The sequence below is a fragment of the Physella acuta genome, unplaced genomic scaffold, assembly GCF_028476545.2.
Source record: "Physella acuta isolate Inbredline_101_S28 unplaced genomic scaffold, ASM2847654v3 ptg001984l, whole genome shotgun sequence".
NCBI lineage: Eukaryota > Metazoa > Mollusca > Gastropoda > Physidae > Physella > Physella acuta.
The window spans coordinates 32,050-59,315 of record NW_026733489.1 but is presented as its reverse complement, the minus strand read 5'-3'; the positions used below and the strand labels follow the sequence as shown (position 1 = coordinate 59,315).

General features: G+C 37.2%; 1 protein-coding gene across 1 annotated transcript; it reads left to right on the top strand.

The window, feature by feature from the left end:
* Positions 1-697: 697 nt before the first annotated feature.
* LOC131931524 (laminin subunit alpha-like) lies at positions 698-20,166 on the top strand. The gene is made up of 35 exons (XM_059288350.1): positions 698-753; positions 1,264-1,489; positions 2,657-2,893; positions 3,411-3,581; positions 3,945-4,155; positions 4,396-4,514; positions 4,685-4,775; positions 4,998-5,094; positions 5,947-6,122; positions 6,505-6,642; positions 7,820-7,957; positions 8,440-8,574; positions 8,860-8,997; positions 9,152-9,328; positions 9,711-9,869; positions 10,145-10,244; positions 10,501-10,657; positions 10,783-10,917; positions 11,137-11,271; positions 11,429-11,523; positions 12,494-12,659; positions 13,194-13,354; positions 13,695-13,818; positions 14,030-14,112; positions 14,540-14,693; positions 15,024-15,095; positions 15,387-15,516; positions 15,740-15,885; positions 16,545-16,660; positions 16,829-17,034; positions 17,243-17,373; positions 17,630-17,700; positions 18,113-18,257; positions 19,482-19,622; positions 20,005-20,166. Exons 1-35 carry the CDS (start codon positions 698-700, stop codon positions 20,164-20,166), a joined length of 4,899 nt encoding a protein of 1,632 aa, XP_059144333.1.
* The last annotated feature ends 7,100 nt before the right edge of the window (positions 20,167-27,266 follow it).

The window sequence follows — 27,266 nt, the reverse complement described above, 5'->3', positions numbered from 1 at the left end:
GATCTTAATTAACCGTTATCCTAACTAACGTGAGAGGGTTATCGCTGGTCAGGCAAATCAAGCAACAAAGGAATGGGCGTGGCGGTAATTAATGAATTCCCAGAGATGTAGGTCAACAGAAGCAGCTGGACCAAGAACAGCCGAGCTCTCAGTTTTGTGGGGCCATGGGGGGGGGGGGGGGGATGGGGACAGTTTTGTGTGGTCGTGGTGTGGGGGGGGGGCAGTTTTGTGTGGTCATGGTGTGGGGGGGGGGGGCAGTTTTGTGTGGTCTGGTGTGGGGGGGGGGGGGGCGGACACAGTTTGTGTGGTCGTGGTGTGTGTGGGGGGGGGGACAGTTTTGTGTGGTCCTGGTGTGGGGGGGGGGGGGCGGACACAGTTTGTGTGGTCGTGGTGTGAAATGGGGACAGTTTGTCGTGCGGCGGCGGGGGGGGGGGGGGACAGTATTGTGTCATCGTATTGTGTGGGGGGGGGGGCGCAGTTTTGTGTGGCCGTGGTGGGGGGGAGTTGTGTGTGGTCGTGATGTAGGTATATCACGCTGGGGAATTAAACATCATCCGGCGAAAATAATTAAAATTTTTAATTAGCCACTAAAATACGCTGCACGTTATTTTAAATAAGGACGCGAAATTTGCATAGTGTCAGTTTCCAAACACGTGATCTCAAATTATTTAAAAATCTTTCCGGACGTGTTTCCGAAATGGTTCTCGATGAGCAGCAGAAAGCGAGTAATCTCCCCTGTGTGAGTAATCTCCCGTGTGTGCGAGTAGCTTCCCCTGTGCCAGACTTTAAAGTTCGTTCAACTTAGCCAACCGCGGCTCACTTATCTTCGCGGGATGTTCGTGTGTTGATGTACGTGTGAGGTGGAGGGGTGGGGGCGCCCCACTTTACCTGCCCCCTCTCAAGACACGATGTGCACAGTCTGCCTCGCTCCCCCCCCCCCCTCCATCTGTGTTGCCACTTCGCGCCCAGATAAAGCCGACTAGAACTCACTGGCTACACATCTAATAACTTGCTCACCAGCACATGATCTTGACCTTTGAACCTGCCGCTGTGTGCATTAAAAAAAATCTTGATTCCTATTGAAATGGTGTACACGTTTCTGCACATACGTATTATACATAATATGATCTCGCATAAGCTTGGTCGGGTATCAAAGTATTGCTCTCCTGCGAGGACCTATAAATATTACTGCCCTGTTAATACTGCCCTTCCATTATGACATATGCTGCCCCGTTAATACTGACCCCCCCCCCATTCCCCCAGTGAATGCTGCCCCTACAAAAACGCTGATGCCCAACATGTTCATAACACTTCTGCCCTGACCATTGGTGCCCTGACCATTGGTGCCCTAACCATTGGTGCCCTGACCATTGGTGCCCTGACCATTGGTGCCCTGACCATTGGTGCCCTGACCATTGGTGCCCTGACCATTGGTGCCCTGACCATTGGTGCCCTGACCATTGTTGCCCTGTGTTTACTTATGCCCCGTGTATACTGCTATTCCCAGACCCCGTACATACCAATACTAAAAGCTGGTGAACAAAACCGAACTGGTGCCAAGCCAGGTTCAGAAGAACCTAGATCTACATAAACATAAAAAAAACATTAACTCAGGCAAACAATAACATTCATTTAAATACAATTGCAGAACAATTGCAGCACCCCCCCCCCCCCCAACCAACGTTCATAAGACCGACCCCACCAATTTCCAAGTCAAGCGCCATGTTTTTAATTAACCATTATAACAAATATGCGATATTCATTCCCAGAGTGTCGCTTGATATAAATGTAGGGCTTCATCAATCCCCCATTTTCTATTCTTGTCACGTACCTTAAATATACTCAGTCTACTTAAAATTAGACTCGTCTGTCTATTTAGATTCCTTCCAGATTTAGAGCACTTAAAAGCGTCGACCCTTCCCCTCTTCCCATTTGATCCAAGGCGACCTAATTTCAAAGGAAAATGGCGCGAATGTCTAAGCTTAACTTCAATATTTACCCGCGGGTCTGTCGGCAAGTTGGTCTATTCAAGTTGGCTTCGTTGACCCCGAGTGTTTGAATAACATGGTTTCATTGTCTGCTGGTTTTAACGGTACATCACTAATGTACCGACGGCTGCTTGTTAGAAAAGCGAAATTACAATAAAACGATAGTTTTTATTCGAAATAAAACTCACACAGTTTATCATCATTCGGTAGACTACACTATGTCTATATTGTGACTATAGACTATAAGTATAGATAGAGTAGACCATACAGGTTTACATCCAGAATAATAATAACTAGATTTTATAGTCCAGCAAATAAGATAAAAATTTATGGTGTAAAATTTAGATCTTTCTATATTTAAATTCTAACTGAACCACGTTTTCATCAGTTTCTTGCTGGCATCTTTGCGCCCCCCCCCCCCCCCCGATCAAAATAGAATTTATATAAAATATTAATAGATCTCTAGATCTATATACTTTTACGAGTTTCTTGGGCACAAACCGGTAAAGATTATGCTGAAATAGTGTTTGACAGATCAATAGTATTATTCCCCAATAGCTTAATTTTATTCAAATCTAATATTAGACATAGAACACCCACTTAAAGTAAAAGTTATGTCGCAATTATCATCATAATTTAGTAATGATGTGAAATTTTTTTTATCTCAGGAATTCCATGTGGCCTACGTGTACATCAGGATGGGAAACTCCCCCCGTCCTGGGGTCTGGATTCTAGAACGGTCCAAAGATTTTGGAAAGACCTGGTTGCCATGGCAGTATTTTGCAGAGAACCCAAGTGACTGTTCCAACTTATTTAACACAAGAGCAGATGAGAGGTTGACCTCAGACACACAGATCATTTGCTCCACTGAGTTCTCCAAGATCGTTCCCTTCAACAATGGAGAGGTAATGTCCAAATAAAATCTTCAATAATGGAGAGGTAATGTCCAAATAAAATCTTCAATAATGGAGAGGTAATGTCCAAATAAAGCCTTAAATAATGGAGAGGTAATGTCCAAATAAAACATTCTATAATGGGAGAGGTAATATTTTTTAAAAACCTTCCATAATAGGAGAGTTAATGACCAAAAATTCCTTCAACAATTTAGAGTTAATGCCCAGAAAACCTTCATTATTGAAGTTGTTTAAAGTTTTTCAAGATTATGCAAATGTTTATTTTTAAGTTAATCATTTTACCTCTATAATTATCAAACAACTAGATGTCACTTTTAAAATGAATATCATAGCATTATCAATAATTAGAATTCATTCACAGAATACATAGGTAAACAGCGTAATAATTTGTAGTCAATTTTATCATACTTAAACCATTCCATGAGTGGGCATTAAACACTTTCTCATTCTCTTCATTGTCTTGACGACCAAATACTCACAATTTTACATATTCCCTTCATTGTCTTAGATTGTTGTTTCCCTTGTCAATGGACGACCAAATGCCCACAATTTTACCTACGCTGATGAGCTGCAAGAGTGGACGAGAGCTACAGATATCCGATTGGCGCTGCTCCGCACCAAGACCTTGCTTGGACATTTGATGGCTATAGCCAGACAAGACCCAACAGTCACCAGAAGGGTCAGTCAGCCACAACTAACTCAACAGTTTTTTTCTCATTCACCCTGTACCCAACCACACAAGTTAACTATCCAATCATTGGGCTCAATGTTGATTTAAATATTATTACTCCTGTTGATTGGTTAACTTAAATAACATTTATTTTCTCATTGGTTTACTGTTGTGGTACATAGCTTTAATCTAGTTCATGTAATAAATCCTGAGATTTTTTAATACGGAAACATTCATGATTCACTGTGACTGAACACAACATATAATAAAAATAGTTTAAAAATCCCTATCAAAATCTATGTAAAATGTATTATAATTTGTTTTGTTTTTTAAATTTTATATTGATTGACATTTAAAAAAATTTGTTGTCAGTATTACTACAGTATCAAGGACATCAACATCGGAGGTCGCTGTGTGTGTAATGGCCACGCCGAGTCATGTGACGTGCGTGACCCAACCACATCAAAGCTGGTGTGTAGCTGTATCCACAACACCTGCGGGGAACGCTGTGAGAGGTGCTGTGCTGGCTACCCACAGAAAAAATGGAGGAGTGCTCTTGTGGATCAGCCTTTCTTGTGTGAACGTAAGTCACTCATATCTCACTCAATATTCATGTGTGAATGTAAGTCACTCATATCTCACTCAATTTTCATGTGTGAAGTCACTCATATCTCACTCAATTTTACATGTGTGAAATCACTGATATCTCACTCAATTTTCATGTGTGAATGTAAGTCACTCTTTTGTGGACTAACTTAGTATTAAAACAAGTAATACAATTAAAAATGTGTATAGTTCTGCTAATCCTATTGTCACATTTTAGCTTGTGAGTGTTATGGCCATGCTGACGACTGCGTCTATGATGAGGAGGTTGCTAGGAACAGATCTAGCATTGATATCCATGGAAACTACGATGGGGGTGGTGTCTGTCAGAACTGTAAAGTAAGTCCACATATTGGCTGTAAAACACTGCTGTTTATTTATACTTGGGATAACAATATTTTAATCGAGGAAGGGAAATAACTCTCATAACTAAAATACTAAATCTGGATACTACCCCTTTATCCCTTTTATTATTATTATTAACACTGATCTGTTTTTTTCTATTGTAGCACAACACAATGGGAATCAACTGTGAGCAGTGTGTTTTTGGCTACTACAGGCCCTATCATGTGGCTAAAAATGCAACAGATGCTTGCAGACGTAAGTGAAAGATAAACTTTCCTTAAATGAGCTACTCAGGGGCAGTTTGTATAGAGATGATGTTATATTACAAATTGTTTTCCCTGGCCTACAAGAAGTAAAAGTACTGTCAAAATTTTTAATTATTTCTCCTGACCTGCAAGGAGTTAATGTACTGTTTCAATTTTAAAGTATTTTTGCTGGTCTGCAATGAGTTAATGTAATGTTCCATATTTGCTGCAGCTTGTGAGTGTGACCCAAAGATTTCTACTGGAGAGTGTGAAGAAGGAAGTGGACGATGCCTCTGTAGGCCAGAATATGCTGGACTGGCTTGTGACAGGTAAGGTCTAATTGTGACAGGTAAGGTCTAATTGTGACAGGTAAGGTCTAATTGTGACAGGTAAGGTCTAATTGTGACAGGTAAGGTCTAATTGTGACAGGTAAGGTCTAATTGTGACAGGTAAGGTCTAATTGTGACAGGTAAGGTCTAAGTGGTTGTTAACATAGAGGTCTAATTGTGACAGGTAAGGTCTAATTGTGACAGGTAATGACTTATTGTGACAAGTGAGTCTAATTGTGACAGGTAATGGCTAATTGTGACAGGTAAGGTCTAATTGTGACAGGTAAGGTCTAATTGTGACAGAGAGGGGTGTGTGTGAGGTACAATTTAATGGTTTAATTGAAAGAAGCAAGGTGTAGTATGATAGATATGGTCTTGTTGTGTCAGGTACAATATGTGACAGGTGGGGTTGAGATAAAAGGAGAATATCCACTCAGAGTACAAGACTGAGATTCAAACACTGAAATGGTTGTTCCAGTAAATGACCTTTTGTGGCCAAAGTGAACTCAGATACTAACATATATAGCTATACTGCTATATTCACAAACATATGTAGCTATACTACTGTATTCACAAACTTATGTAGCTATACTGCTGTATTCACAAACTTTTGTAGCTATACTACTGTATTCACAAACTTATGTAGCTATACTGCTGTATTCACAAACTTTTGTAGCTATACTGCTGTATTCACAAACTTATGTAGCTATACTGCTGTATTCACAAACATATGTAGTTATACTGGTATATTCCAAACATATGTAGTAAAGCCACAAACATATGTAGCTAAACTACTGTATTCACAACATATGTAGCTATATATTCACTGATGTTGAAAACTTTGTTTGTCAGGTGCAACTTTGGTTACTATGGTTACCCAGATTGTATCCCATGTGAGTGTGACATCAATGGCACAGAAGACTCCATCTGCACATCTGGCACTGGCCACTGCCCCTGCAAGTACAACTACGATGGCGTTAAGTGCAATCAGTGCGCTCAGGGATATTACAACTTCCCTGAATGCAAGCGTAAGTTCTTTTTTCATTTTGGATTTTTTAGTTATGGTTTTAAGGACTTGCTTCTGTTTTCGGTTAGGTGGATTTTTCAAATTAATGGACTTAAGTTTGTTTTTAATTAGGGAGGGCCCTCACCGTTTGTTAATTGTTCTTTTATGTACTGTAGTCTGTTGTTAATTACTGTTTTTGTTTGTTGTTGTTTTTTTTTATTATAGTCTCAATTAGCTTTGTATTATTTAAATATAACCACTTATTGCTTTTATGTTGGATTTTATCAAGAAAAATTTTCTGTCAGTTATTCTGATTCTTTTACAGCTTGGCAGTATAACTCAGCCCAATATTGTTCACATTTATGTTTACTTCTGTCCAATATTGCTCATCTTTTTGTTTACAGCTTGTGAATGCAATAGAGTTGGATCCCAGTTAACTGTTTGTGACCTGGAAAGTGGACAGTGTAGGTGTGACGAGCGCTATGGTGGGCGTGACTGTGGAGAGTGTGCTAATGGCTTCTACAACTTCCCACAATGCTTGAGTATGTTAGCAAATATTATTTTGACTTAATAACATACTTTTTCTTTTCTTATAGAAACTCTACAACTTCCCACAATGCTTGAGTATGTTAGCAAATATTATTCTGACTTTATAACATACTTTTTCTTTTCTTATAGAAACTCTACAACTTTCCCACAATGCTTGAGTATGTTAGCAAATATTATTTTGGCTTTTTAATATACTATTTTCTTTTCTTATATAAACTCTACAACTTTCCCACAATGCTTGAGTATGTTAGCAAATATTATTTTGGCTTTTTAATATACTATTTTCTTTTCTTATATAAACTCTACAACTTTCCCACAATGCTTGAGTATGTTAGCAAATATTATTTTGGCCTTTTAACATACTTTTTCTTTTCATATAGAAACTCTACAACTTCCCACAATGCTTGAGTATGTTAGCAAATATTATTTTGACTTTATAACATACTTTTTCTTTTCTTATAGAAACTCTACGACTTCCCACAATGCTTGAGTATGTTAGCAAATATTATTTTGACTTTATAACATACTTTTTCTTTTCTTATAGAAACTCTACAACTTTCCCACAATGCTTGAGTATGTTAGCAAATATCATTTTGACTTTTTAACATACTTTTTCTTTTCATATAGAAACTCTACAACTTCCCACAATGCTTGAGTATGTTAGCAAATATTATTTTGACTTTATAACATACTTTTTCTTTTCTTATAGAAACTCTACGACTTCCCACAATGCTTGAGTATGTTAGCAAATATTATTTTGACTTTATAACATACTTTTTCTTTTCTTATAGAAACTCTACAACTTTCCCACAATGCTTGAGTATGTTAGCAAATATTATTTTGACTTTTTAACATACTTTTTCTTTTCTTATAGAAACTCTACAACTTCCCACAATGCTTGAGTATGTTAGCAAATGTTATTTTAGCCTTTTAACATACTTTTTCTTTTCTTATAGAAACATTAATTTGGCTTTTTAAACCAGTTTCTCTGTTCCTATAAAAATATGTTTTTGCTCGTTAACACTGTTTTTAATATATCTTTTTCTTATACAATATTCATGTGCATGTTAATATAGTTTCTTCCCTTTCGGAAGAATATTCTCCTCAGTCCTAACAAACCTGTCCTAATTTGTTGAGTGCTGCTTTAACCTGTGGTTGCCATGGTTACAGATTGTGGCTGTGACAGCAGGGGAACCAAGGCAGACATCTGTGACAAGGAGTCAGGAGTCTGTCTGTGTAATGACAGGTACGCTGGGAGTCAGTGCAACAGGTGTGCACCTGGGTTCTACAACTTCCCAATCTGTCAAGGTAAACTTGCCCTACTCTCTTTCTTCTAGGCACTTAATTAAGTTTCATTAATTTACCTAAACATAGCATATCTACTTCACTTAATTTGTTTGAACCTTTTAATTTTATTCACATAATAAATAACTTACCTAATATAGTTAATCAACTAATTTATGCCATTACTAAATCTGGAATAACTTAATGAAAAGTATCCATTAAACATTTATTCTAAATACCAAAGTATTTTTTGAGCTGACAGTTAAAAAGTACCTTATTATTTTAGCTCATTCAAAAACCATTGAGCTAACCACACAGGTTTTTTTATTGAAATGTTGTACCAAAAAATATGAATTGAAATCTTGTACAAAATATGATTCATTGAAATGTTATATAAAAAACTGTGAATTGAAATTCTTTACAAAAACTCTCAATTGAAATGTTGTACAAAATATGATTCATTGAAATGAATGTTATACAACAAAAAACTGTAAATTGAAATGTAGAATGCCAATGTGCCAGCCCAGGATCTAAGACTTCCATCTGTGCTGAAAATGGACAGTGTCTGTGTCACAACAACTTTGGTGGTCTCACCTGTAACCATTGCGCACCTGGGTTCTACAAGTATCCAGAATGTAGTCGTAAGTTCCATTCCATTTTTTAACCTGTATCAAATAAAGAAAAAAGTTAACCATCTTTTGTCATTCATATAACATAACACAAAAAATATTAAGACTGTAATTTAAGATGAATAGCTGATGTTATTTAAGATGTATAGCTGATGTCATTTAAGATGATAGCTGATGTGATTTTAGATCAATTGTCCATGTGATTTAACATGTATTCACTGTGTTATTTAACATGTATTGACTGTGTTATTTAAGATGTATTGACTGTGTTACTAAAGATGACTTATTGTTCCTCAGTCTGCAACTGCGATGTTTATGGCTCCATCGGCGCGTCATGTGACCAGGTGACAGGACAGTGTCGGTGTCGCGACAACTTTGTTGGTGTCACCTGCAACAAGTGTGGTCCCAACCTGTACAACTATCCCAACTGTGAAGGTAAGGGAGGCTAAACTCAGCATAATCTAAGTGGACCATAATCCATTGGACCATGCTAGTGAATAACTTCAGGTTTATCCAATGAACTAAAACTATAACAGTACAGCCCTATTGTATACAAAATCTGACTGCAATGTGTGGCTCTGCTCCACAGAATGCAACTGTCACCCTGATGGGGCCAAAGCTGTCCCTGGCTACCCAGCTGGGGGCTGCGGATCTGTCACGGTTGGCCGACTCTGTGAGTGCAAGGACCTGGTGATTGGCAGAAACTGTGACACCTGCAAGACGGGATACTGGAACCTGAACAGGAATAACCCTGGGGGTTGTGAAGGTAAGGAAGGTCAAAGGTCACTGTAGCAATGTGTCTCATCTGTTGGGATTCGGATGTGTCAGTGTTAGTTAGGGATAATATTGTGTCAACTCTTGTGTTAGATAAATGTGTTAGGATAGGGATTTTTCTATCAGTGCTAAATAGGGATAATAATGTAAATGTCTATTTTTAAAAAACTGTAGATACTAATGTTTAAACAATTATAAACTTGTATTGTTACAAGATTATAGGTTTGCACTTTATAAAAATATTGTTTTCATTCATATTTCTATTATCTTTACAACATTAGTTAAGAGTTTTAAACCTGTTATCATTATTGTTGCAACTACATGTAAAGCATGTCAAACTTAGATTAAACCCTGTTTTTTTCTCAACCAATCAGAATGCAACTGTCACAGTCCAGGAACCTTGGCTGGGGTCAACCGGTGCGACATGCTAACAGGCCAGTGTGAATGTAAACCCAGGGTCGGAGGGAGAGACTGCAACCGATGTCTGGATGGGTACTATAACCTGCAGGAGAACAATCCCTTTGGATGTGTGGGTAAGGGAATTACACTTTATCTGGTAAATTCTTTAGATGTGTAGTAAATAAAAAAATGCATATTTTTAGTCTTATATATCAGGATAACTTGGGTAGGTCTGTTGCTGAAAAAAATAAAAAAATATATTAAAAAATGACTGCAATAGTTTTGTTATTACATTTTGTTTATTACATCATATTTACTGTCATCAGTCTCATAACTTGACAATTATGAGAGCTACAGATAGTTCTACCATCAACATACAATGCTAAAAATAAATATCTTTCTCCTGCAGATTGCAACTGTGACCGTGGAGGCTCAGTGCGTATGGCTTGTGACAAAACCACTGGTCAGTGTCAGTGTAAGCAGAGGGTCACTGGACAAAAGTGTGACAAGTAGGTGCACTTTTAGATAGGTATTTAAAGGGTTAATTAGTTGCTGGAAAAAAGTGTGGCAGGAAAGGCAGATTCTAACAAAAGTGTCATCTTTGAATATCTCTTTAACCTGATCATGAACTCTTTTGGAGTCCAATTTTTTTTCTTCTGATTTCATCAACTGGTTTCAAAAAGAGGTGAAAATCGAAAATTTGTATCAACTATCTATCTATCATTAACAAATAATGTAAACTGTAAACTTTGTATTAACTAACAGGGCCATCACTGGCAACTTTGTACCTACCTTACATCAGTACAAGTTTGAAGTTGAAGACGGAGTAACTCCAGAAGGTGCTAGAATCAAATATGGCTACGATGAAAATATTTTCCCTAACTTTTCCTGGAGAGGTTATGGAATCCTCACCAAAGTACAGGTAACATCAACATTCCACTTCTAGTCAGGATGTGGCTGTATAAGAACCGTGTAATCAATGAAATAACTACCACAACATTTTATTTTATTTTCAACTGCTTTATTTTTGTATCCCAATTCTTCCAGCCTGAAGTGAAGCTTGATGTCAACATCCGATCACCCAGTCTCTACCAGATCATCTACAGGTTCACTAATCGGGAGGATAAACTTATTAAAGGGAAAGTAACTCTCACTTCTGATTCACCAACAGAAATCACCCAGGTGAAACAATATTTTTAACACTCAAATTTAGTGATTTGGTTTGTTTTATAGCAATTACTCATCAAAAAAGTAAACTTTTTATTAATATTGGATCTTGATGATGTAGTTTGGTTTGTTTTGTGGCAGTTATTCATTAAAAAAGTATGCAAGTTTTATCAAAATTGGTTCTTGATGATGTAGTTTAAAAACTGAAGACTAATTTTAAACCAATGTTTCCAGACTGGGGAACTGAGTTTTGTGCAGTCAAAGGATCCGAGGTTCACCACCGTGTCCAGTGGCAACACCCAGTCCTCTTTTGTCCTGAACCCTGGTATATGGATTGTCTCCACTACAGTCCCTGACCAAGTCCAGCTGGTAAAGTATTATTCATTCCTAAAAAATCATTGAAGTCTCTTAGATTATTTTTTTTTCAATATTATAATCCACTTCAATAGGCAGCTTATTCAAAATAAATTTCTCACCATTTTTGTAACAAGGCAGTAAAAGATTTTTCTTGGCTTGTTACCTTTAGGACTACTTTGTCCTGATTCCCCAAGGATATTACGAGGCCAGCCAAGTTCAACAGGCTGTGAAAAATCCTTGCAATGTGACTGGAGATCCTGGGCCGTAAGTAGATAGATACCAGTTGAGGCCCATAAGATACACGCACACATACAATTACCCAAATAAACACACACTCACTCACACACAATGAGATACACAACTCATGAAGCATTAGGCACTTCCTTCACACTTGATTTACAAAGCTTGTTCTACAGACTTAAATCTGGATTCAAACTCGAGACTTTTGGGTTAGCGGTGTCCATTTTTGTCTGTTTCTAGATGTGTCCATTTTTGTCTGTTTCTAAATGTGTAGATTTTTGTCTGTTTCTAAATGTGTCTATTTTTGTCTGTCTCTAGATGTGTCCACTTTTGTCTGTCTCTAGATGTGTCTATTATTGTCTGTTTCTAAATGTGTCTATTTTTGTCTGTTTCTAAATGTTTCTATTTTTGTCTGTCTCTAGATGTGTCCACTTTTGCCTGTCTCTAGATGTGTCCATTTTTGTCTGATTCTAAATGTGTCTATATTTGTCTGTCTCTAAATGTGTCTATTTTTGTCTGTCTCTAGATGTGTCCACTTTTGTCTGTCTCTAGATGTGTCTATTTTTGTCTGTTTCTAAATGTGTCTATATTTGTCTGTCTCTAAATGTGTCTATTTTTGTCTGTCTCTAGATGTGTCCACTTTTGTCTGTCTCTAGATGTGTCCATTTTTGTCTGATTCTAAATGTGTCTATATTTGTCTGTCTCTAAATGTGTCTATTTTTGTCTGTCTCTAGATGTGTCCACTTTTGTCTGTCTCTAGATGTGTCTATTTTTGTCTGTTTCTAAATGTGTCTATATTTGTCTGTCTCTAAATGTGTCTATTTTTGTCTGTCTCTAGATGTGTCCACTTTTGTCTGTCTCTAGATGTGTCTATTTTTGTCTGTTTCTAAATGTGTCTATATTTGTCTGTCTCTAAATGTGTCTATTTTTGTCTGTCTCTAAATGTGTCCATTTTTGTCTGTTTCTAAATGTGTTCATTTTTGTCTGTCTCTAGATGTGTCCACTTTAGTTACCCTGACCTTTTTGGCAACCCAACTGGTCTGGGAAAAAATGGCTATGTGGAGCTGGATGGCATGAGAGGCGACGCCCAGCAGAATCCTAACGAGCTTTTGAGCAACAACCTTGGCTCACCTGGACTAGTGCACATCACTGAACAGCAGGTAAAGGGTTAAGCAGATCAAAGAAACCGAAGCTCTGAGACCTGTGAGGCTTATATCTCTACTCACTTCAGCTTTATGGTTTATATCTCTACTCACTTCAGCTTTTAGGTTTATATCTCTACTCACTTCAGCTTTTAGGTTTATATCTCTACTCACTTCAGCTTTATGGTTTATATCTCTACTCACTTCAGCTTTTAGCTTTATATCTCTACTCACTTCCGCTTTTAGGTTTATATCTCTACTCACTTCAGCTTTTAGCTTTATATCTCTACTCACTTCAGCTTTATGGTTTATATCTCTACTCACTTCAGCTTTTAGGTTTATATCTCTACTCACTTCAGCTTTTAGGTTTATATCTCTACTCACTTCAGCTTTTAGCTTTATATCTCTACTCACTTCAGCTTTTAGCTTTATATCTCTACTCACTGCAGCAAAACATTTTTTATCTAGACTAATAGCAGAGATACGAATATGTTTTATTGTATTTCTAATGTGTCCGTGCCTTTAAATTATTTGTTGCTGAACTTGTTTCAGAGAGGTTTCTGGATTGACCTGGATGTGCCTACCCCTGATGAGTATTTGATCATTGTCTCCTACCACAACCCAAAGAATGTTTCTAAAGACTTGGATGTTCAAGTGCGCACTACAGCAGGCAGCAGGGATGGGAAGATCACTCTCGCCAGTTGTCCTTTTGGGTTGGTCATAGTTATCTTCTCTTGTCATAATGCTGAAGAGATTTCAAAATGAATATAAAATCCACAAAGCTACAATCTTTTCATGTTATTTCCTAGATCCCTATGTCGACAAGTTATAAAATCGACAAAGCTGCAATCTTTTCATAATGTTTCCTAGATCCCTATGTCGACAAGTTATAAAATCAACAAAGCTACAATCTTTTTATGTTATTTCCTAGATCCCTATGTCAACAAGTTATAAAATCCACAAAGCTGCAATCTTTTCATAATGTTTCCTAGATCCCTATGTCGACAAGTTATAAAATCAACAAAGCTACAATCTTTTCATGTTATTTCCTAGATCCCTATGTCGACAAGTTATCAAGGATCAGAATGGATTTGAGGCTATTTTTAATATAACCACAGGGGTGGCTTCTATTTATATCAGTGCACCAGATGCAGGGCAAGATACAGATGTTTCTATTGTAAGTTCACTCTTTCATTGTTTTTGTTTTACTGTTAGTTAAAGGGTTAAAGTAACCTAATAACTCTCATTGGAATTCTGTGTATGGTTTTAAGCTTTCTTTTTGTAGTCAGAATTCTGTAGGGTGTAAATAATTGTATTTTTGAATTTGTAAATAGCTATGTTTAGATTTTAGGATTTGTTTATTTGTAATGACCTATATTTTTTTTCAGGATTCTGTATATGGTGTAAAACGCTCTGTCTGGAATCATGATTACATAATGCCAAGGATTATCTGCATCAAAGTCAACGGCGTGTAAGAGCTTTTTTTTTAAAACAGCTATTTGAGAGCAAACAGTTTTTGTTTATTTAGTAATGGTAAAACCTACCTACTTGAAAGATGATTGGATTATTTATCAGCTGTAGTCTATAACCTAAATATTTAGTCTACCAGCTGTAAAATCTCAATAATTTTTTTACCAGTTGTATAAACTCAATATTTTGTTTACTAGCTGTATAACCTCAATAATTTATTAACCAGCTATATAACCCCAATTCTTTTTTTACCAGGTGTATAACCTAAATATTTGTTTACCAGCTGTATAACCCCAATTCTTTTTTTACCAGGTGTATAACCTAAATAATTTGTTTACCAGGTGTATAACCTAAATAATTTGTTTACCAGGTGTATAACCTAAATAATTTGTTTACCAGCTGTATAACCCCAATTCTTTGTTTACCAGGTGTATAACTTCAACTTACGGTCACCCAGTTGGATCTGTTAGAATAGAATTTGAGCAGTCACCCAACGAAGCTCTCATCTCCACTGTGCCACCTCCAGATATTCATGACAAAAATGCCGGCCTTGTCAACTTAGATGACACAATTAAATTTGTGGTAACTTAAATATTTCATTTGTAATAGTTTGGCCTAGACATTAGAATGTGCATGATATTTTAATGGACCAACAACATTGTACTTATAAAACAACAAACTTTAGTTCTAGTACCTATAAAATTTCAAACAAATAACCCTAGGTTTTTGATATTTAAATTTTGAAAGAACCAACTCTAGATCTAGTAAATTTAAGTTTTGAATCAATAAATTCTAAGTCTAGGTCATTTAACTTTTTAAACAAAATAAAACTTTAAGTCTATCAATTAATTCAGACACAAAATTTAATGAAATAAAAACTAAAAAAAGTATTATAATTTTTAAAATTCTTAGGATCAAACTCTTTGTCCAATCCATGAAAATGACAAGGCAGATCAGTGTAAGACAGAAAAATTGAGAACAGTGGTAAGTCTAGTTACTGTTGTCAGTAAAGAGCACATAATATATTTTAGTGATCTTGCTAACACAACTATTTTAATAAATGAAATTGGTAATTTTGCTTATAAGTAAAAATACATTTTCAGCTTTGTAAAAATATAACTGTTTCATTTTCAGTTAAATGAAAAGGTTAATAAAAAATGCAGCTCTATTTCTTTTATGTTTATTTTAAGTATTATTTTGTGGTGGTTTTTTTTTCTATATTCCTATAACATTGTTTATTTTAAGTATTATTTTGTGTGTTGTTTTTTCCTCTAGATTCCTATAACACTGTTTGGCAAAGTTACAAAACCTGGCCAATATGTCTTTGTTGTCCATTACTACATGCCCAGTCTGGCTGGCCTCAACATACCAATTACCATGTATGTGGATGGAAAAGAATTTACAGGTAAAAGAGTCTGATTTTTAATTTGCTTTTCTTCCTGTATTTTCAGGAAACAAAAGGTTGAACCCTTAACCTAGAAATAGGAAATTTTTTTTTAACAAAATAGGCTTTTCAGTTAATTGAGATCTTTTTGTGTGAATAATGTATAGGCTCTGATTTGGCTAAGCTTAGTTACTGTAAAAACTAACAATCCACATATGAAATCCACATATGACATTGTGTGCAGGTACATTCAGCCCCATCTACTGCCCCAATATTGTGGGCTGTCGTGAAACTATCAAGTTTGACGCCACTGGGGGCAACGCCCTACGCATGACAGCAACTGATGTCAAAGTCGTCTTCAACAGCACTACTGGCGGGAAAATTTGGCTGGTCAGTTGTTGTAATCATCTGCATAAACAATCTCTGCTCCATGCTATATTTATAACTCTTACACAGTATTACCTACTCAATGTGACTATTTTTATTTACTCTAACAAAGGATTATCTAGTAATTGTTTATTTTGAAACAGGATTACCTACTAATTGCGAATATTTTTGTTTACTCTAACAAAGGATTATCTAGTAATTGTTTATTTTGAAACAGGATTACCTACTAATTGCGAATATTTTTGTTTACTCTAACAAAGGATTATCTAGTAATTGTTTATTTTGAAACAGGATTACCTACTAATTGCGAATATTTTTGTTTACTCTAACAAAGGATTATCTAGTAATTGTTTATTTTGAAACAGGATTACCTACTAATTGCGAATATTTTTGTTTACTCTAACAAAAGATTATCTAGTAATTGTTTATTTTGAAACAGGATTACCTACTAATTGCAAATATTTTTGTTTACTCTAACAAAGGATTATCTAGTAATTGTTTATTTTGAAACAGGATTACCTACTAATTGCAAATATTTTTGTTTACTCTAACAAAGGATTATCTAGTAATTGTTTATTTTGAAACAGGATTACCTACTAATTGCAAATATTTTTGTTTACTCTAACAAAGGATAATGTAGTAATTGTTTACTTTTGAAACAGGATTACCTACTAATAGTTCCACAAGACCAATATAAATATGATGTACTGGATGTGCAACCAATTGATAAATCTGGAGAGTTTTTAAATTTATGTGTGGATGAAGGGTTTCAACTCAGGTAAATATTTTGACAGTTTGATTTTAAGGTTTACTGTAATCTAATTATTTAGTTAAGTAGTAGGTTTTATATGAGGTTTATATAAGGCTTATATGAGGTTTTATATAAGGTATTTAAACTATGACAAAAACTAAAGATAAAAAAAACAAAAAATGCCCATTTGTTCAGGTCTGATGAAGAGTTCTGTAAGGACGGAGCTTTTACACTGACCACCAACTTCAACAACGGAGCATTGGACTGCAACTGTAACCCAGATGGTTCCAGAAGTTTCACCTGCGACTCATTTGGTGGCAACTGCCAGTGTCGTGAGAACATTATTGGCCGCACCTGTTCAGCTTGCAGACCTGGTTTCTACGGCTTCCCCAACTGCAAAGGTTGGGACCTCGCAATAGCTCTTAAACAATTTCAGTTGTAGTTGCAGAGTTATTTTTTTGTCTTCGCTTTATTTTGCTTGTCTTAAAAAATGCTGACAAAAAAAAAAAAAATTGTTGTTATTGTAAAATTTCTCATTTAACCACAGACATATGTTTCTCCAACCATAACTTTTGGCCTATGTTACTGATATCATTTGTCTGTCCACAGCTTGTAACTGTCCCTATGGCCTGTGCCATGAAGTTACTGGTGAATGTATTTGTCCCCAACTGGTTGAGGGCAGCAAGTGTGATGTCTGTAAACCTCAAGCCTACGGATATGATGCATTAATTGGATGTCAGGTAAAAATATCACACACCAAATTTCATTTCTTATCTTAATTAGGTATGTAGAAAATATAAAAGTTTGATTCATAATTTTTTTTCTTACCATTGGTAACAAACAATTTTTTTTTTACCATTGATAACAAAAATATTTTTCTTACCATTGATAACAAACAATTTTTTTCTTACCATCGATAACAAACAATTTTTTTCTTACCATTGATAAACGTAAGAATTAAGTAAAAATTGTAATGGCTAACCGCTGCATCCACAGCTGTGCAGGTGTAACAGTGCTGGGGTAGAGAACGGAAACCTCAACTGTGACCAGATATCTGGACAGTGCAAGTATGTTTGCTCAATCTTTACTCAACTTCTAGCTCTTTAATTCATCCTCCTTAAATGGGGACGAATGGATAAATAACTGTTTTTTAAGTAGGTTTCAATTATTAAACATTAATGTGGCAAAAGTTTTAGTTCAATTTTTTTATAATAGAGGTTAGGTTTAAAGTTTGCTGAGGTTTTAAATTTTAAAACAAAAATGGTATGAAATTAAAAACTATCTTTAATTTTCTTTTATTTAGATTGAACATACTTATTATTTAGGCCAGTATAGTTGTATTGTTTCAGAAGGCACCTAATTTTTGTTTTAAAGAAGAGTATTTTAAATATACCTACAAACACAAAATAGAACTACTTCATTTTATCAATTGCTTAACTTTCTCCATAAGCTCTCAATGGCTACACATTTGTCTTCTAGTTGCAAGCCCAACATCGGAGGTAGAAAATGTGATATTTGCTTGCCAGGGTACCACACTTTCCCATACTGCCAGGATTGTGGCTGTGACAGGAAGGGCACTAAGTCTGGAATTTGTGACACATCAACTGGACAGTGCATTTGCAAGGTACAGATTTTTAGAACATTTCATTTTAGTTGTACATTTGGATTTTAAATTTTAATACAGAATCAATAAAACAAGGTAATTAAAAAGTCTAGTGACAATTTTAGCGCAATTTCCTTATGTTATCTAAAAATAGCTCTGTCGTAGCGTAAATCAAGAGCAGGGTTAGTAAAACCATTGGTTAGTTATCAAAACGTTTTTTATTAATTTTTTTCAGTATTTTACATGTTTTATTTACAATAGAGTTACATGACTAAAAACCATTGCGCGCCTACTGAACGTGATGGCGCAGCCATGGAACGCGATGGCGCAGCTATTGAACGTGATGACGCGTGTGGTGTGGTTGGAAAAAATGCCTACTAATTCGGTCCAAATTTTAATTAATTCAAAAAAATTTTTGTGATCGAACGAAAGGATTTTTTTTGAAAACTTTCTTCGGCAATATTGTTCTAAATTATGGCAGGAATCGATTGGTACATGTTTCAAGTCGCTTAGTGGTCTGGTTGCCGAGATATGGGCCAAAAACTGCTTTTTTTTCGAGGTTTTTTTGGCTTTTCTGGGAAATCCATGAAAGAAACCCGTAATTTTTATGGCCTATGTTCATCCTCGTAACTTGCTTAACATAATTGCTTTTGGAACTAGTCATCGATATTGCTTCGTTGAGGAGGAGATACGACTTAAAGCCCGGACACACATTCATCCATACATTCATTCATACATCCATACATTCATCCATCCATTCCCAGAAATGACGAGTTAATAAACGCAATTCTCCAGAATGGAAATTGCGCTAAAAAATATTAAGAAACTTTGTGTGATGCTATACTTAATGATTTAAATCTGTAAGACAACTTGACAATTTCAGATGTGACAAATGTATAAAATTTATCAGAAAAATGTTGAGGGATCTCTGTGTGAAAGTTGACTGATTTATTGATGTGATAAATGTATAAAATTTGTCAGAAAAATTTTGTCATGTATTGATGTGATTATTTTATAAAATTTATCAGAAAAATGTTGAGGGATCTCTGTGTGAAAGTTGACTGGTTTCTAGATGTAAAAAATGTATAAAAATTTGTTAAGAAAATGAGAAAGTTGACTGATTTATTAGATAAATTTATAAAGTTTGTCAGGAAAATGTTGTCATTTATTGATGTGATAAATTTATAAAATTTGTCAGGAAAATGTTGTCATTTATTGATGTGATAAATGTATAAAATTTGTCAGGAAAATGTGGAGGGATCTCTGTGTGAAAGCTGCTCTGACGGCTACTTCAGTCTGACAGCTGAGAACCCTAAAGGTTGCATCAGGTGCTTCTGTTTTGGCCACACTACCAGGTGTGACAGTGCTGGACTTAGCTGGGACCAGGTGAGAACTTGGTCACTTTTTTAACTCAGGGTTAAATTGGTAGCTCATCTAGGTAAGTCAAAATTTTTAGCTCAGGATTAAATTGATTGCTCAACTAGGTAGGTCAAAGTTTAAGCTGAGATTATGTTAGCACCTGTCTAGGTAGGTCAAAGTTTTTAGCTGGGGTTACATAAGGAGGTTTTAAATCATTGCTCTGTTAAAATTTTGAAAAATTAAATGTTTGATGGATACTGAATAAATATTTAGTTTTTTTCTTCACTGGGTGTAGAGATATGTGATTTTTTTGAGAAATTTTGTTTTGCATTCAAATTTTGTTTGACCACTTATGTAGGTGAACGAAAATTTTTTGTCACATTCAAATTTTGTTTGACTATTTTTGTAGGTGAATGAAATGTCAGGCTGGCAAGTGACCAATGCTGGAAACAGTCAAGTCAACACTGTCTTTAACACCGCCCAGCTCGTATTTGAAGCTGATGATCCAGAGGAGAAGAACAATGTGTACTGGGTAGCCCCAGCTGCTTTTCTTGGAAGACAGGTACCATAAGCTAGTGTAGTTAACCTAGTAGCAGACATAGGCTAGTGTAGTTAACCTAGTAGCAGACATAGACTAGTGTAGTTAACCTAGTAGCAGACATAGGCTAGTGTAGTTAACCTAGTAGCAGACATAGACTAGTGTAGTTAACCTAGTAGCAGATATAGGCTAGTGTAGTTAACCTAGTAGCAGACGTAGGCTAGTGTAGTTAACCTAGTAGCAGACATAGGCTAGTGTAGTTAACCTAGTAGCAGACATAGGCTAGTGTAGTTAACCTAGTAGCAGACATTTGCTAGTGTAGTTAACCTAGTAGCAGACATAGGCTAGGGTAGTTAACCTAGTAGCAGACATAGACTAGTGTAGTTAACCTTGTAGCAGACACAGGCTAGTGTAGTTAACCTAGTAGCAGACATAGGCTAGTGTAGTTAACCTAGTAGCAGACATAGGCTAGGTTAACCTAGTAGCAGACATAGACTAGTGTAGTTAACCTAGTAGCAGACGTAGGCTAGTGTAGTTAACCTAGTAGCAGACATAGGCTAGTGTAGTTAACCTAGTAGCAGACATAGGCTAGTGTAGTTAACCTAGTAGCAGACATAGACTAGTGTAGTTAACCTAGTAGCAGACATAGGCTAGGGTAGTTAACCTAGTAGCAGACATAGGCTAGTGTAGTTAACCTAGTAGCAGACATAGACTAGTGTAGTTAACCTAGTAGCAGATATAGGCTAGGTTAACCTAGTAGTAGACATAGACTAGTGTAGTTAACCTAGTAGCAGACATAGGCTAGGTTAACCTAGTAGCAGACATAGGCTAGTGTAGTTAACCTAGTAGCAGACATAGGCTAGTGTAGTTAACCTAGTAGCAGATATAGACTAGTGTAGTTAACCTAGTAGCAGACATAGGCTAGTGTAGTTAACCTAGTAGCAGACATAGGCTAGGTTAACCTAGTAGCAGACATAGGCTAGTGTAGTTAACCTAGTAGCAGACATAGGCTAGTGTAGTTAACCTAGTAGCAAACATAGGCTAGGTTAACCTAGTAGCAGACATAGGCTAGTGTAGTTAACCTAGTAGCAGACATAGGCTAGTGTAGTTAACCTAGTAGCAGATATAGGCTAGTGTAGTTAACATAGTAGCAGATATAGGCTAGTGTAGTTAACCTAGTAGCAGACATAGGCTAGTGTAGTTAACCTAGTAGCAGACATAGGGTAGTGTACTTAACCTAGTAGCAGACATAGACTAGTGTAGTTAACCTAGTAGCAGACATAGGCTAGTGTAGTTAACCTAGTAGCAGACATAGGCTAGTGTAGTTAACCTAGTAGCAGACATTTGCTAGTGTAGTTAACCTAGTAGCAGACACAGGCTAGTGTAGTTAACCTAGTAGCAGACATAGGCTAGTGTAGTTAACCTAGTAGCAGACATTTGCTAGTGTAGTTAACCTAGTAGCAGACATAGGCTAGTGTAGTTAACCTAGTAGCAGACATAGACTAGTGTAGTTAACCTAGTAGCAGACATAGACTAGTGTAGTTAACCTAGTAGCAGACATTTGCTAGTGTAGTTAACCTAGTAGCAGACATAGACTAGTGTAGTTAACCTAGTAGCAGACATTTGCTAGTGTAGTTAACCTAGTAGCAGACATAGGCTAGTGTAGTTAACCTAGTAGCAGACATAGGCTAGGTTAACCTAGTAGCAGACATGGACTAGTGTAGTTAACCTAGTAGCAGACATAGACTAGTGTAGTTAACCTAGTAGCAGACATAGGCTAGGTTAACCTAGTAGCAGACATGGACTAGTGTAGTTAACCTAGTAGCAGACATAGACTAGTGTAGTTAACCTAGTAGCAGACATAGGCTAGTGTAGTTAACCTAGTAGCAGACATTTGCTAGTGTACTTAACCTAGTAGCAGACATAGGCTAGTGTAGTTAACCTAGTAGCAGACATAGGCTAGGTTAACCTAGTAGCAGACATAGGCTAGGTTAACCTAGTAGCAGACATAGGCTAGTGTAGTTAACCTAGTAGCAGACATAGGCTAGTGTAGTTAACCTAGTAGCAGACATAGGCTAGGTTAACCTAGTAGCAGACATAGGCTAGGTTAACCTAGTAGCAGACATAGACTAGTGTAGTTAACCTAGTAGCAGACATAGGCTAGGTTAACCTAGTAGCAGACATAGGCTAGGTTAACCTAGTAGCAGACATAGGCTAGTGTAGTTAACCTAGTAGCAGACATAGGCTAGTGTAGTTAACCTAGTAGCAGACATAGACTAGGTTAACCTAGTAGCAGACATAGGCTAGTGTAGTTAACCTAGTAGCAGACACAGGCTAGTGTAGTTAACCTAGTAGCAGACATAGACTAGTGTAGTTAACCTAGTAGCAGACATAGGCTAGTGTAGTTAACCTAGTAGCAGACACAGGCTAGTGTAGTTAACCTAGTAGCAGACATAGGCTAGTGTAGTTAACCTAGTAGCAGACATAGGCTAGTGTAGTTAACCTAGTAGCAGACATAGACTAGTGTAGTTAACCTAGTAGCAGACATAGGCTAGTGTAGTTAACCTAGTAGCAGACACAGGCTAGTGTAGTTAACCTAGTAGCAGACATAGGCTAGTGTAGTTAACCTAGTAGCAGACATAGACTAGTGTAGTTAACCTAGTAGCAGACATAGGCTAGTGTAGTTAACCTAGTAGCAGACATAGACTAGTGTAGTTAACCTAGTAGCAGACATAGGCTAGTGTAGTTAACCTAGTAGCAGACATAGGGTAGTGTAGTTAACCTAGTAGCAGACATAGACTAGTGTAGTTAACCTAGTAGCAGACATAGGCTAGTGTAGTTAACCTAGTAGCAGACACAGGCTAGTGTAGTTAACCTAGTAGCAGACATTTGCTAGTGTACTTAACCTAGTAGCAGACATAGGCTAGTGTAGTTAACCTAGTAGCAGACATAGACTAGTGTAGTTAACCTAGTAGCAGACATAGACTAGTGTAGTTAACCTAGTAGCAGACATAGACTAGTGTAGTTAACCTAGTAGCAGACATAGACTAGGTTAACCTAGTAGCAGACATAGGCTAGTGTAGTTAACCTAGTAGCAGACATAGGCTAGGTTAACCTAGTAGCAGACATAGGCTAGTGTAGTTAACCTAGTAGCAGACATAGGCTAGGTTAACCTAGTAGCAGACATAGACTAGTGTAGTTAACCTAGTAGCAGACATAGACTAGTGTAGTTAACCTAGTAGCAGACATAGACTAGTGTAGTTAACCTAGTAGCAGACATAGACTAGTGTAGTTAACCTAGTAGCAGACATAGACTAGTGTAGTTAACCTAGTAGCAGACATAGACTAGGTTAACCTAGTAGCAGACATTTGCTAGTGTAGTTAACCTAGTAGCAGACATAGGCTAGGTTAACCTAGTAGCAGACATAGGCTAGTGTAGTTAACCTAGTAGCAGACATAGGCTAGGTTAACCTAGTAGCAGACATAGACTAGTGTAGTTAACCTAGTAGCAGACATAGACTAGTGTAGTTAACCTAGTAGCAGACATAGACTAGTGTAGTTAACCTAGTAGCAGACATAGACTAGTGTAGTTAACCTAGTAGCAGACATAGACTAGGTTAACCTAGTAGCAGACATTTGCTAGTGTAGTTAACCTAGTAGCAGACATAGGCTAGGTTAACCTAGTAGCAGACATAGGCTAGTGTAGTTAACCTAGTAGCAGACATAGGCTAGGTTAACCTAGTAGCAGACATAGACTAGTGTAGTTAACCTAGTAGCAGACATAGGCTAGTGTAGTTAACCTAGTAGCAGACATAGGCTAGTGTAGTTAACCTAGTAGCAGACATAGACTAGTGTAGTTAACCTAGTAGCAGACATAGGCTAGTGTAGTTAACCTAGTAGCAGACACAGGCTAGTGTAGTTAACCTAGTAGCAGACATAGACTAGTGTAGTTAACCTAGTAGCAGACATAGACTAGTGTAGTTAACCTAGTAGCAGACATGGACTAGTGTAGTTAACCTAGTAGCAGACATAGGCTAGTGTAGTTAACCTAGTAGCAGACATAGACTAGTGTAGTTAACCTAGTAGCAGACATAGGCTAGTGTAGTTAACCTAGTAGCAGACATAGACTAGTGTAGTTAACCTAGTAGCAGACATAGGCTAGTGTAGTTAACCTAGTAGCAGACATAGGCTAGTGTAGTTAACCTAGTAGCAGACATAGACTAGTGTAGTTAACCTAGTAGTAGACACAGGCTAGTGTAGTTAACCTAGTAGCAGACATAGGCTAGGTTAACCTAGTAGCAGACATAGGCTAGTGTAGTTAACCTAGTAGCAGACACAGGCTAGTGTAGTTAACCTAGTAGCAGATATAGGCTAGTGTAGTTAACCTAGTAGCAGACACAGGCTAGTGTAGTTAACCTAGTAGCAGACACAGACTAGTGTAGTTAACCTAGTAGCAGACATAGGCTAGTGTAGTTAACCTAGTAGCAGACATAGGCTAGTGTAGTTAACATAGTAGCAGACATAGGCTAGTGTAGTTAACCTAGTAGCAGACATAGGCTAGTGTAGTTAACCTAGTAGCAGACATAGGCTAGGTTAACCTAGTAGCAGACATAGGCTAGTGTAGTTAACCTAGTAGCAGACATAGGCTAGTGTAGTTAACCTAGTAGCAGATATAGGCTAGTGTAGTTAACCTAGTAGCAGACATAGGCTAGTGTAGTTAACCTAGTAGCAGACATAGACTAGTGTAGTTAACCTAGTAGCAGACATAGACTAGTGTAGTTAACCTAGTAGCAGACATAGGCTAGGTTAACCTAGTAGTAGACATAGGCTAGGTTAACCTAGTAGCAGACATAGACTAGTGTAGTTAACCTAGTAGCAGACATAGGCTAGTGTAGTTAACCTAGTAGCAGACATAGACTAGTGTAGTTAACCTAGTAGCAGACATAGGCTAGTTAACCTAGTAGCAGATATAGGCTAGTGTAGTTAACCTAGTAGCAGACATAGGCTAGTGTAGTTAACCTAGTAGCAGACATAGGCTAGTGTAGTTAACCTAGTAGCAGACATAGGGTAGTGTAGTTAACCTAGTAGCAGACATAGACTAGTGTAGTTAACCTAGTAGCAGACATAGGCTAGTGTAGTTAACCTAGTAGCAGACATAGGCTAGGGTAGTTAACCTAGTAGCAGACATAGGCTAGTGTAGTTAACCTAGTAGCAGACATAGGCTAGTGTAGTTAACCTAGTAGCAGACATAGACTAGTGTAGTTAACCTAGTAGCAGACACAGGCTAGTGTAGTTAACCTAGTAGCAGACATAGGCTAGGTTAACCTAGTAGCAGACATAGACTAGTGTAGTTAACCTAGTAGCAGACATAGACTAGTGTAGTTAACCTAGTAGCAGACATAGGCTAGTGTAGTTAACATAGTAGCAGACATAGACTAGTGTAGTTAACCTAGTAGCAGACATAGACTAGTGTAGTTAACCTAGTAGCAGACATAGGCTAGTGTAGTTAACCTAGTAGCAGACACAGGCTAGTGTAGTTAACCTAGTAGCAGACATAGGCTAGGTTAACCTAGTAGCAGACATAGGCTAGTTAACCTAGTAGCAGACATAGGCTAGTGTAGTTAACCTAGTAGCAGACATAGGCTAGGTTAACCTAGTAGCAGACATAGGCTAGTGTAGTTAACCTAGTAGCAGACATAGGCTAGTTAACCTAGTAGCAGACATAGGCTAGTGTAGTTAACCTAGTAGCAGACATAGGCTAGTGTAGTTAACCTAGTAGCAGACATAGACTAGTGTAGTTAACATAGTAGCAGACATAGGCTAGTGTAGTTAACATAGTAGCAGACATAGGCTAGGTTAACCTAGTAGCAGACATAGGCTAGTGTAGTTAACATAGTAGCAGACATAGGCTAGTGTAGTTAACCTAGTAGCAGACATAGACTAGGTTAACCTAGTAGCAGACATAGGCTAGGTTAACCTAGTAGCAGACATAGGCTAGTGTAGTTAACCTAGTAGCAGACATAGACTAGTGTAGTTAACCTAGTAGCAGACATAGGTTAGTGTAGTTAACCTAGTAGCAGACATAGGCTAGTGTAGTTAACCTAGTAGCAGACATAGACTAGTGTAGTTAACCTAGTAGCAGACATAGGCTAGTGTAGTTAACCTAGTAGCAGACATAGACTAGTGTAGTTAACCTAGTAGCAGATATAGGCTAGGTTAACCTAGTAGCAGACATAGACTAGTGTAGTTAACCTAGTAGCAGACATAGACTAGTGTAGTTAACATAGTAGCAGACATAGGCTAGTGTAGTTAACCTAGTAGCAGACATAGGCTAGGTTAACCTAGTAGCAGACATAGGCTAGTGTAGTTAACCTAGTAGCAGACATAGGCTAGTGTAGTTAACCTAGTAGCAGACATAGGCTAGTTAACCTAGTAGCAGATATAGGCTAGTGTAGTTAACCTAGTAGCAGACATAGGCTAGGTTAACCTAGTAGCAGACATAGACTAGTGTAGTTAACATAGTAGCAGACATAGGCTAGTGTAGTTAACATAGTAGCAGATATAGGCTAGTGTAGTTAACCTAGTAGCAGACATAGGCTAGGTTAACCTAGTAGCAGACATAGGCTAGTGTAGTTAACCTAGTAGCAGACACAGGCTAGTGTAGTTAACCTAGTAGCAGACACAGACTAGTGTAGTTAACCTAGTAGCTGACATAGGCTAGTGTAGTTAACCTAGTAGCAGACATTTGCTAGTGTAGTTAACCTAGTAGCAGACATAGGCTAGGTTAACCTAGTAGCAGACATAGACTAGTGTAGTTAACCTAGTAGCAGACATAGGCTAGTGTAGTTAACCTAGTAGCAGACATAGGCTAGTGTAGTTAACCTAGTAGCAGACATAGGCTAGTTAACCTAGTAGCAGATATAGGCTAGTGTAGTTAACCTAGTAGCAGACGTAGGCTAGTGTAGTTAACATAGTAGCAGACATAGGCTAGTGTAGTTAACATAGTAGCAGATATAGGCTAGTGTAGTTAACCTAGTAGCAGACATAGGCTAGGTTAACCTAGTAGCAGACATAGGCTAGTGTAGTTAACCTAGTAGCAGACACAGGCTAGTGTAGTTAACCTAGTAGCAGAC

Excerpts from the sequence above, each read along its gene's own strand:
- LOC131931524 (XM_059288350.1), top strand. The coding sequence starts at position 698 with ATGGTTCTCGATGAGCAGCAGAAAGCGAGTAATCTCCCCTGTGTGAGT. Across the intron at positions 14,113-14,539 it reads TGCATCAAAGTCAACGGCGT|GTGTATAACTTCAACTTACG; the intron begins GTAAGAGCTTTT and ends TTTGTTTACCAG. Across the intron at positions 14,694-15,023 it reads ATGACACAATTAAATTTGTG|GATCAAACTCTTTGTCCAAT; the intron begins GTAACTTAAATA and ends TAAAATTCTTAG.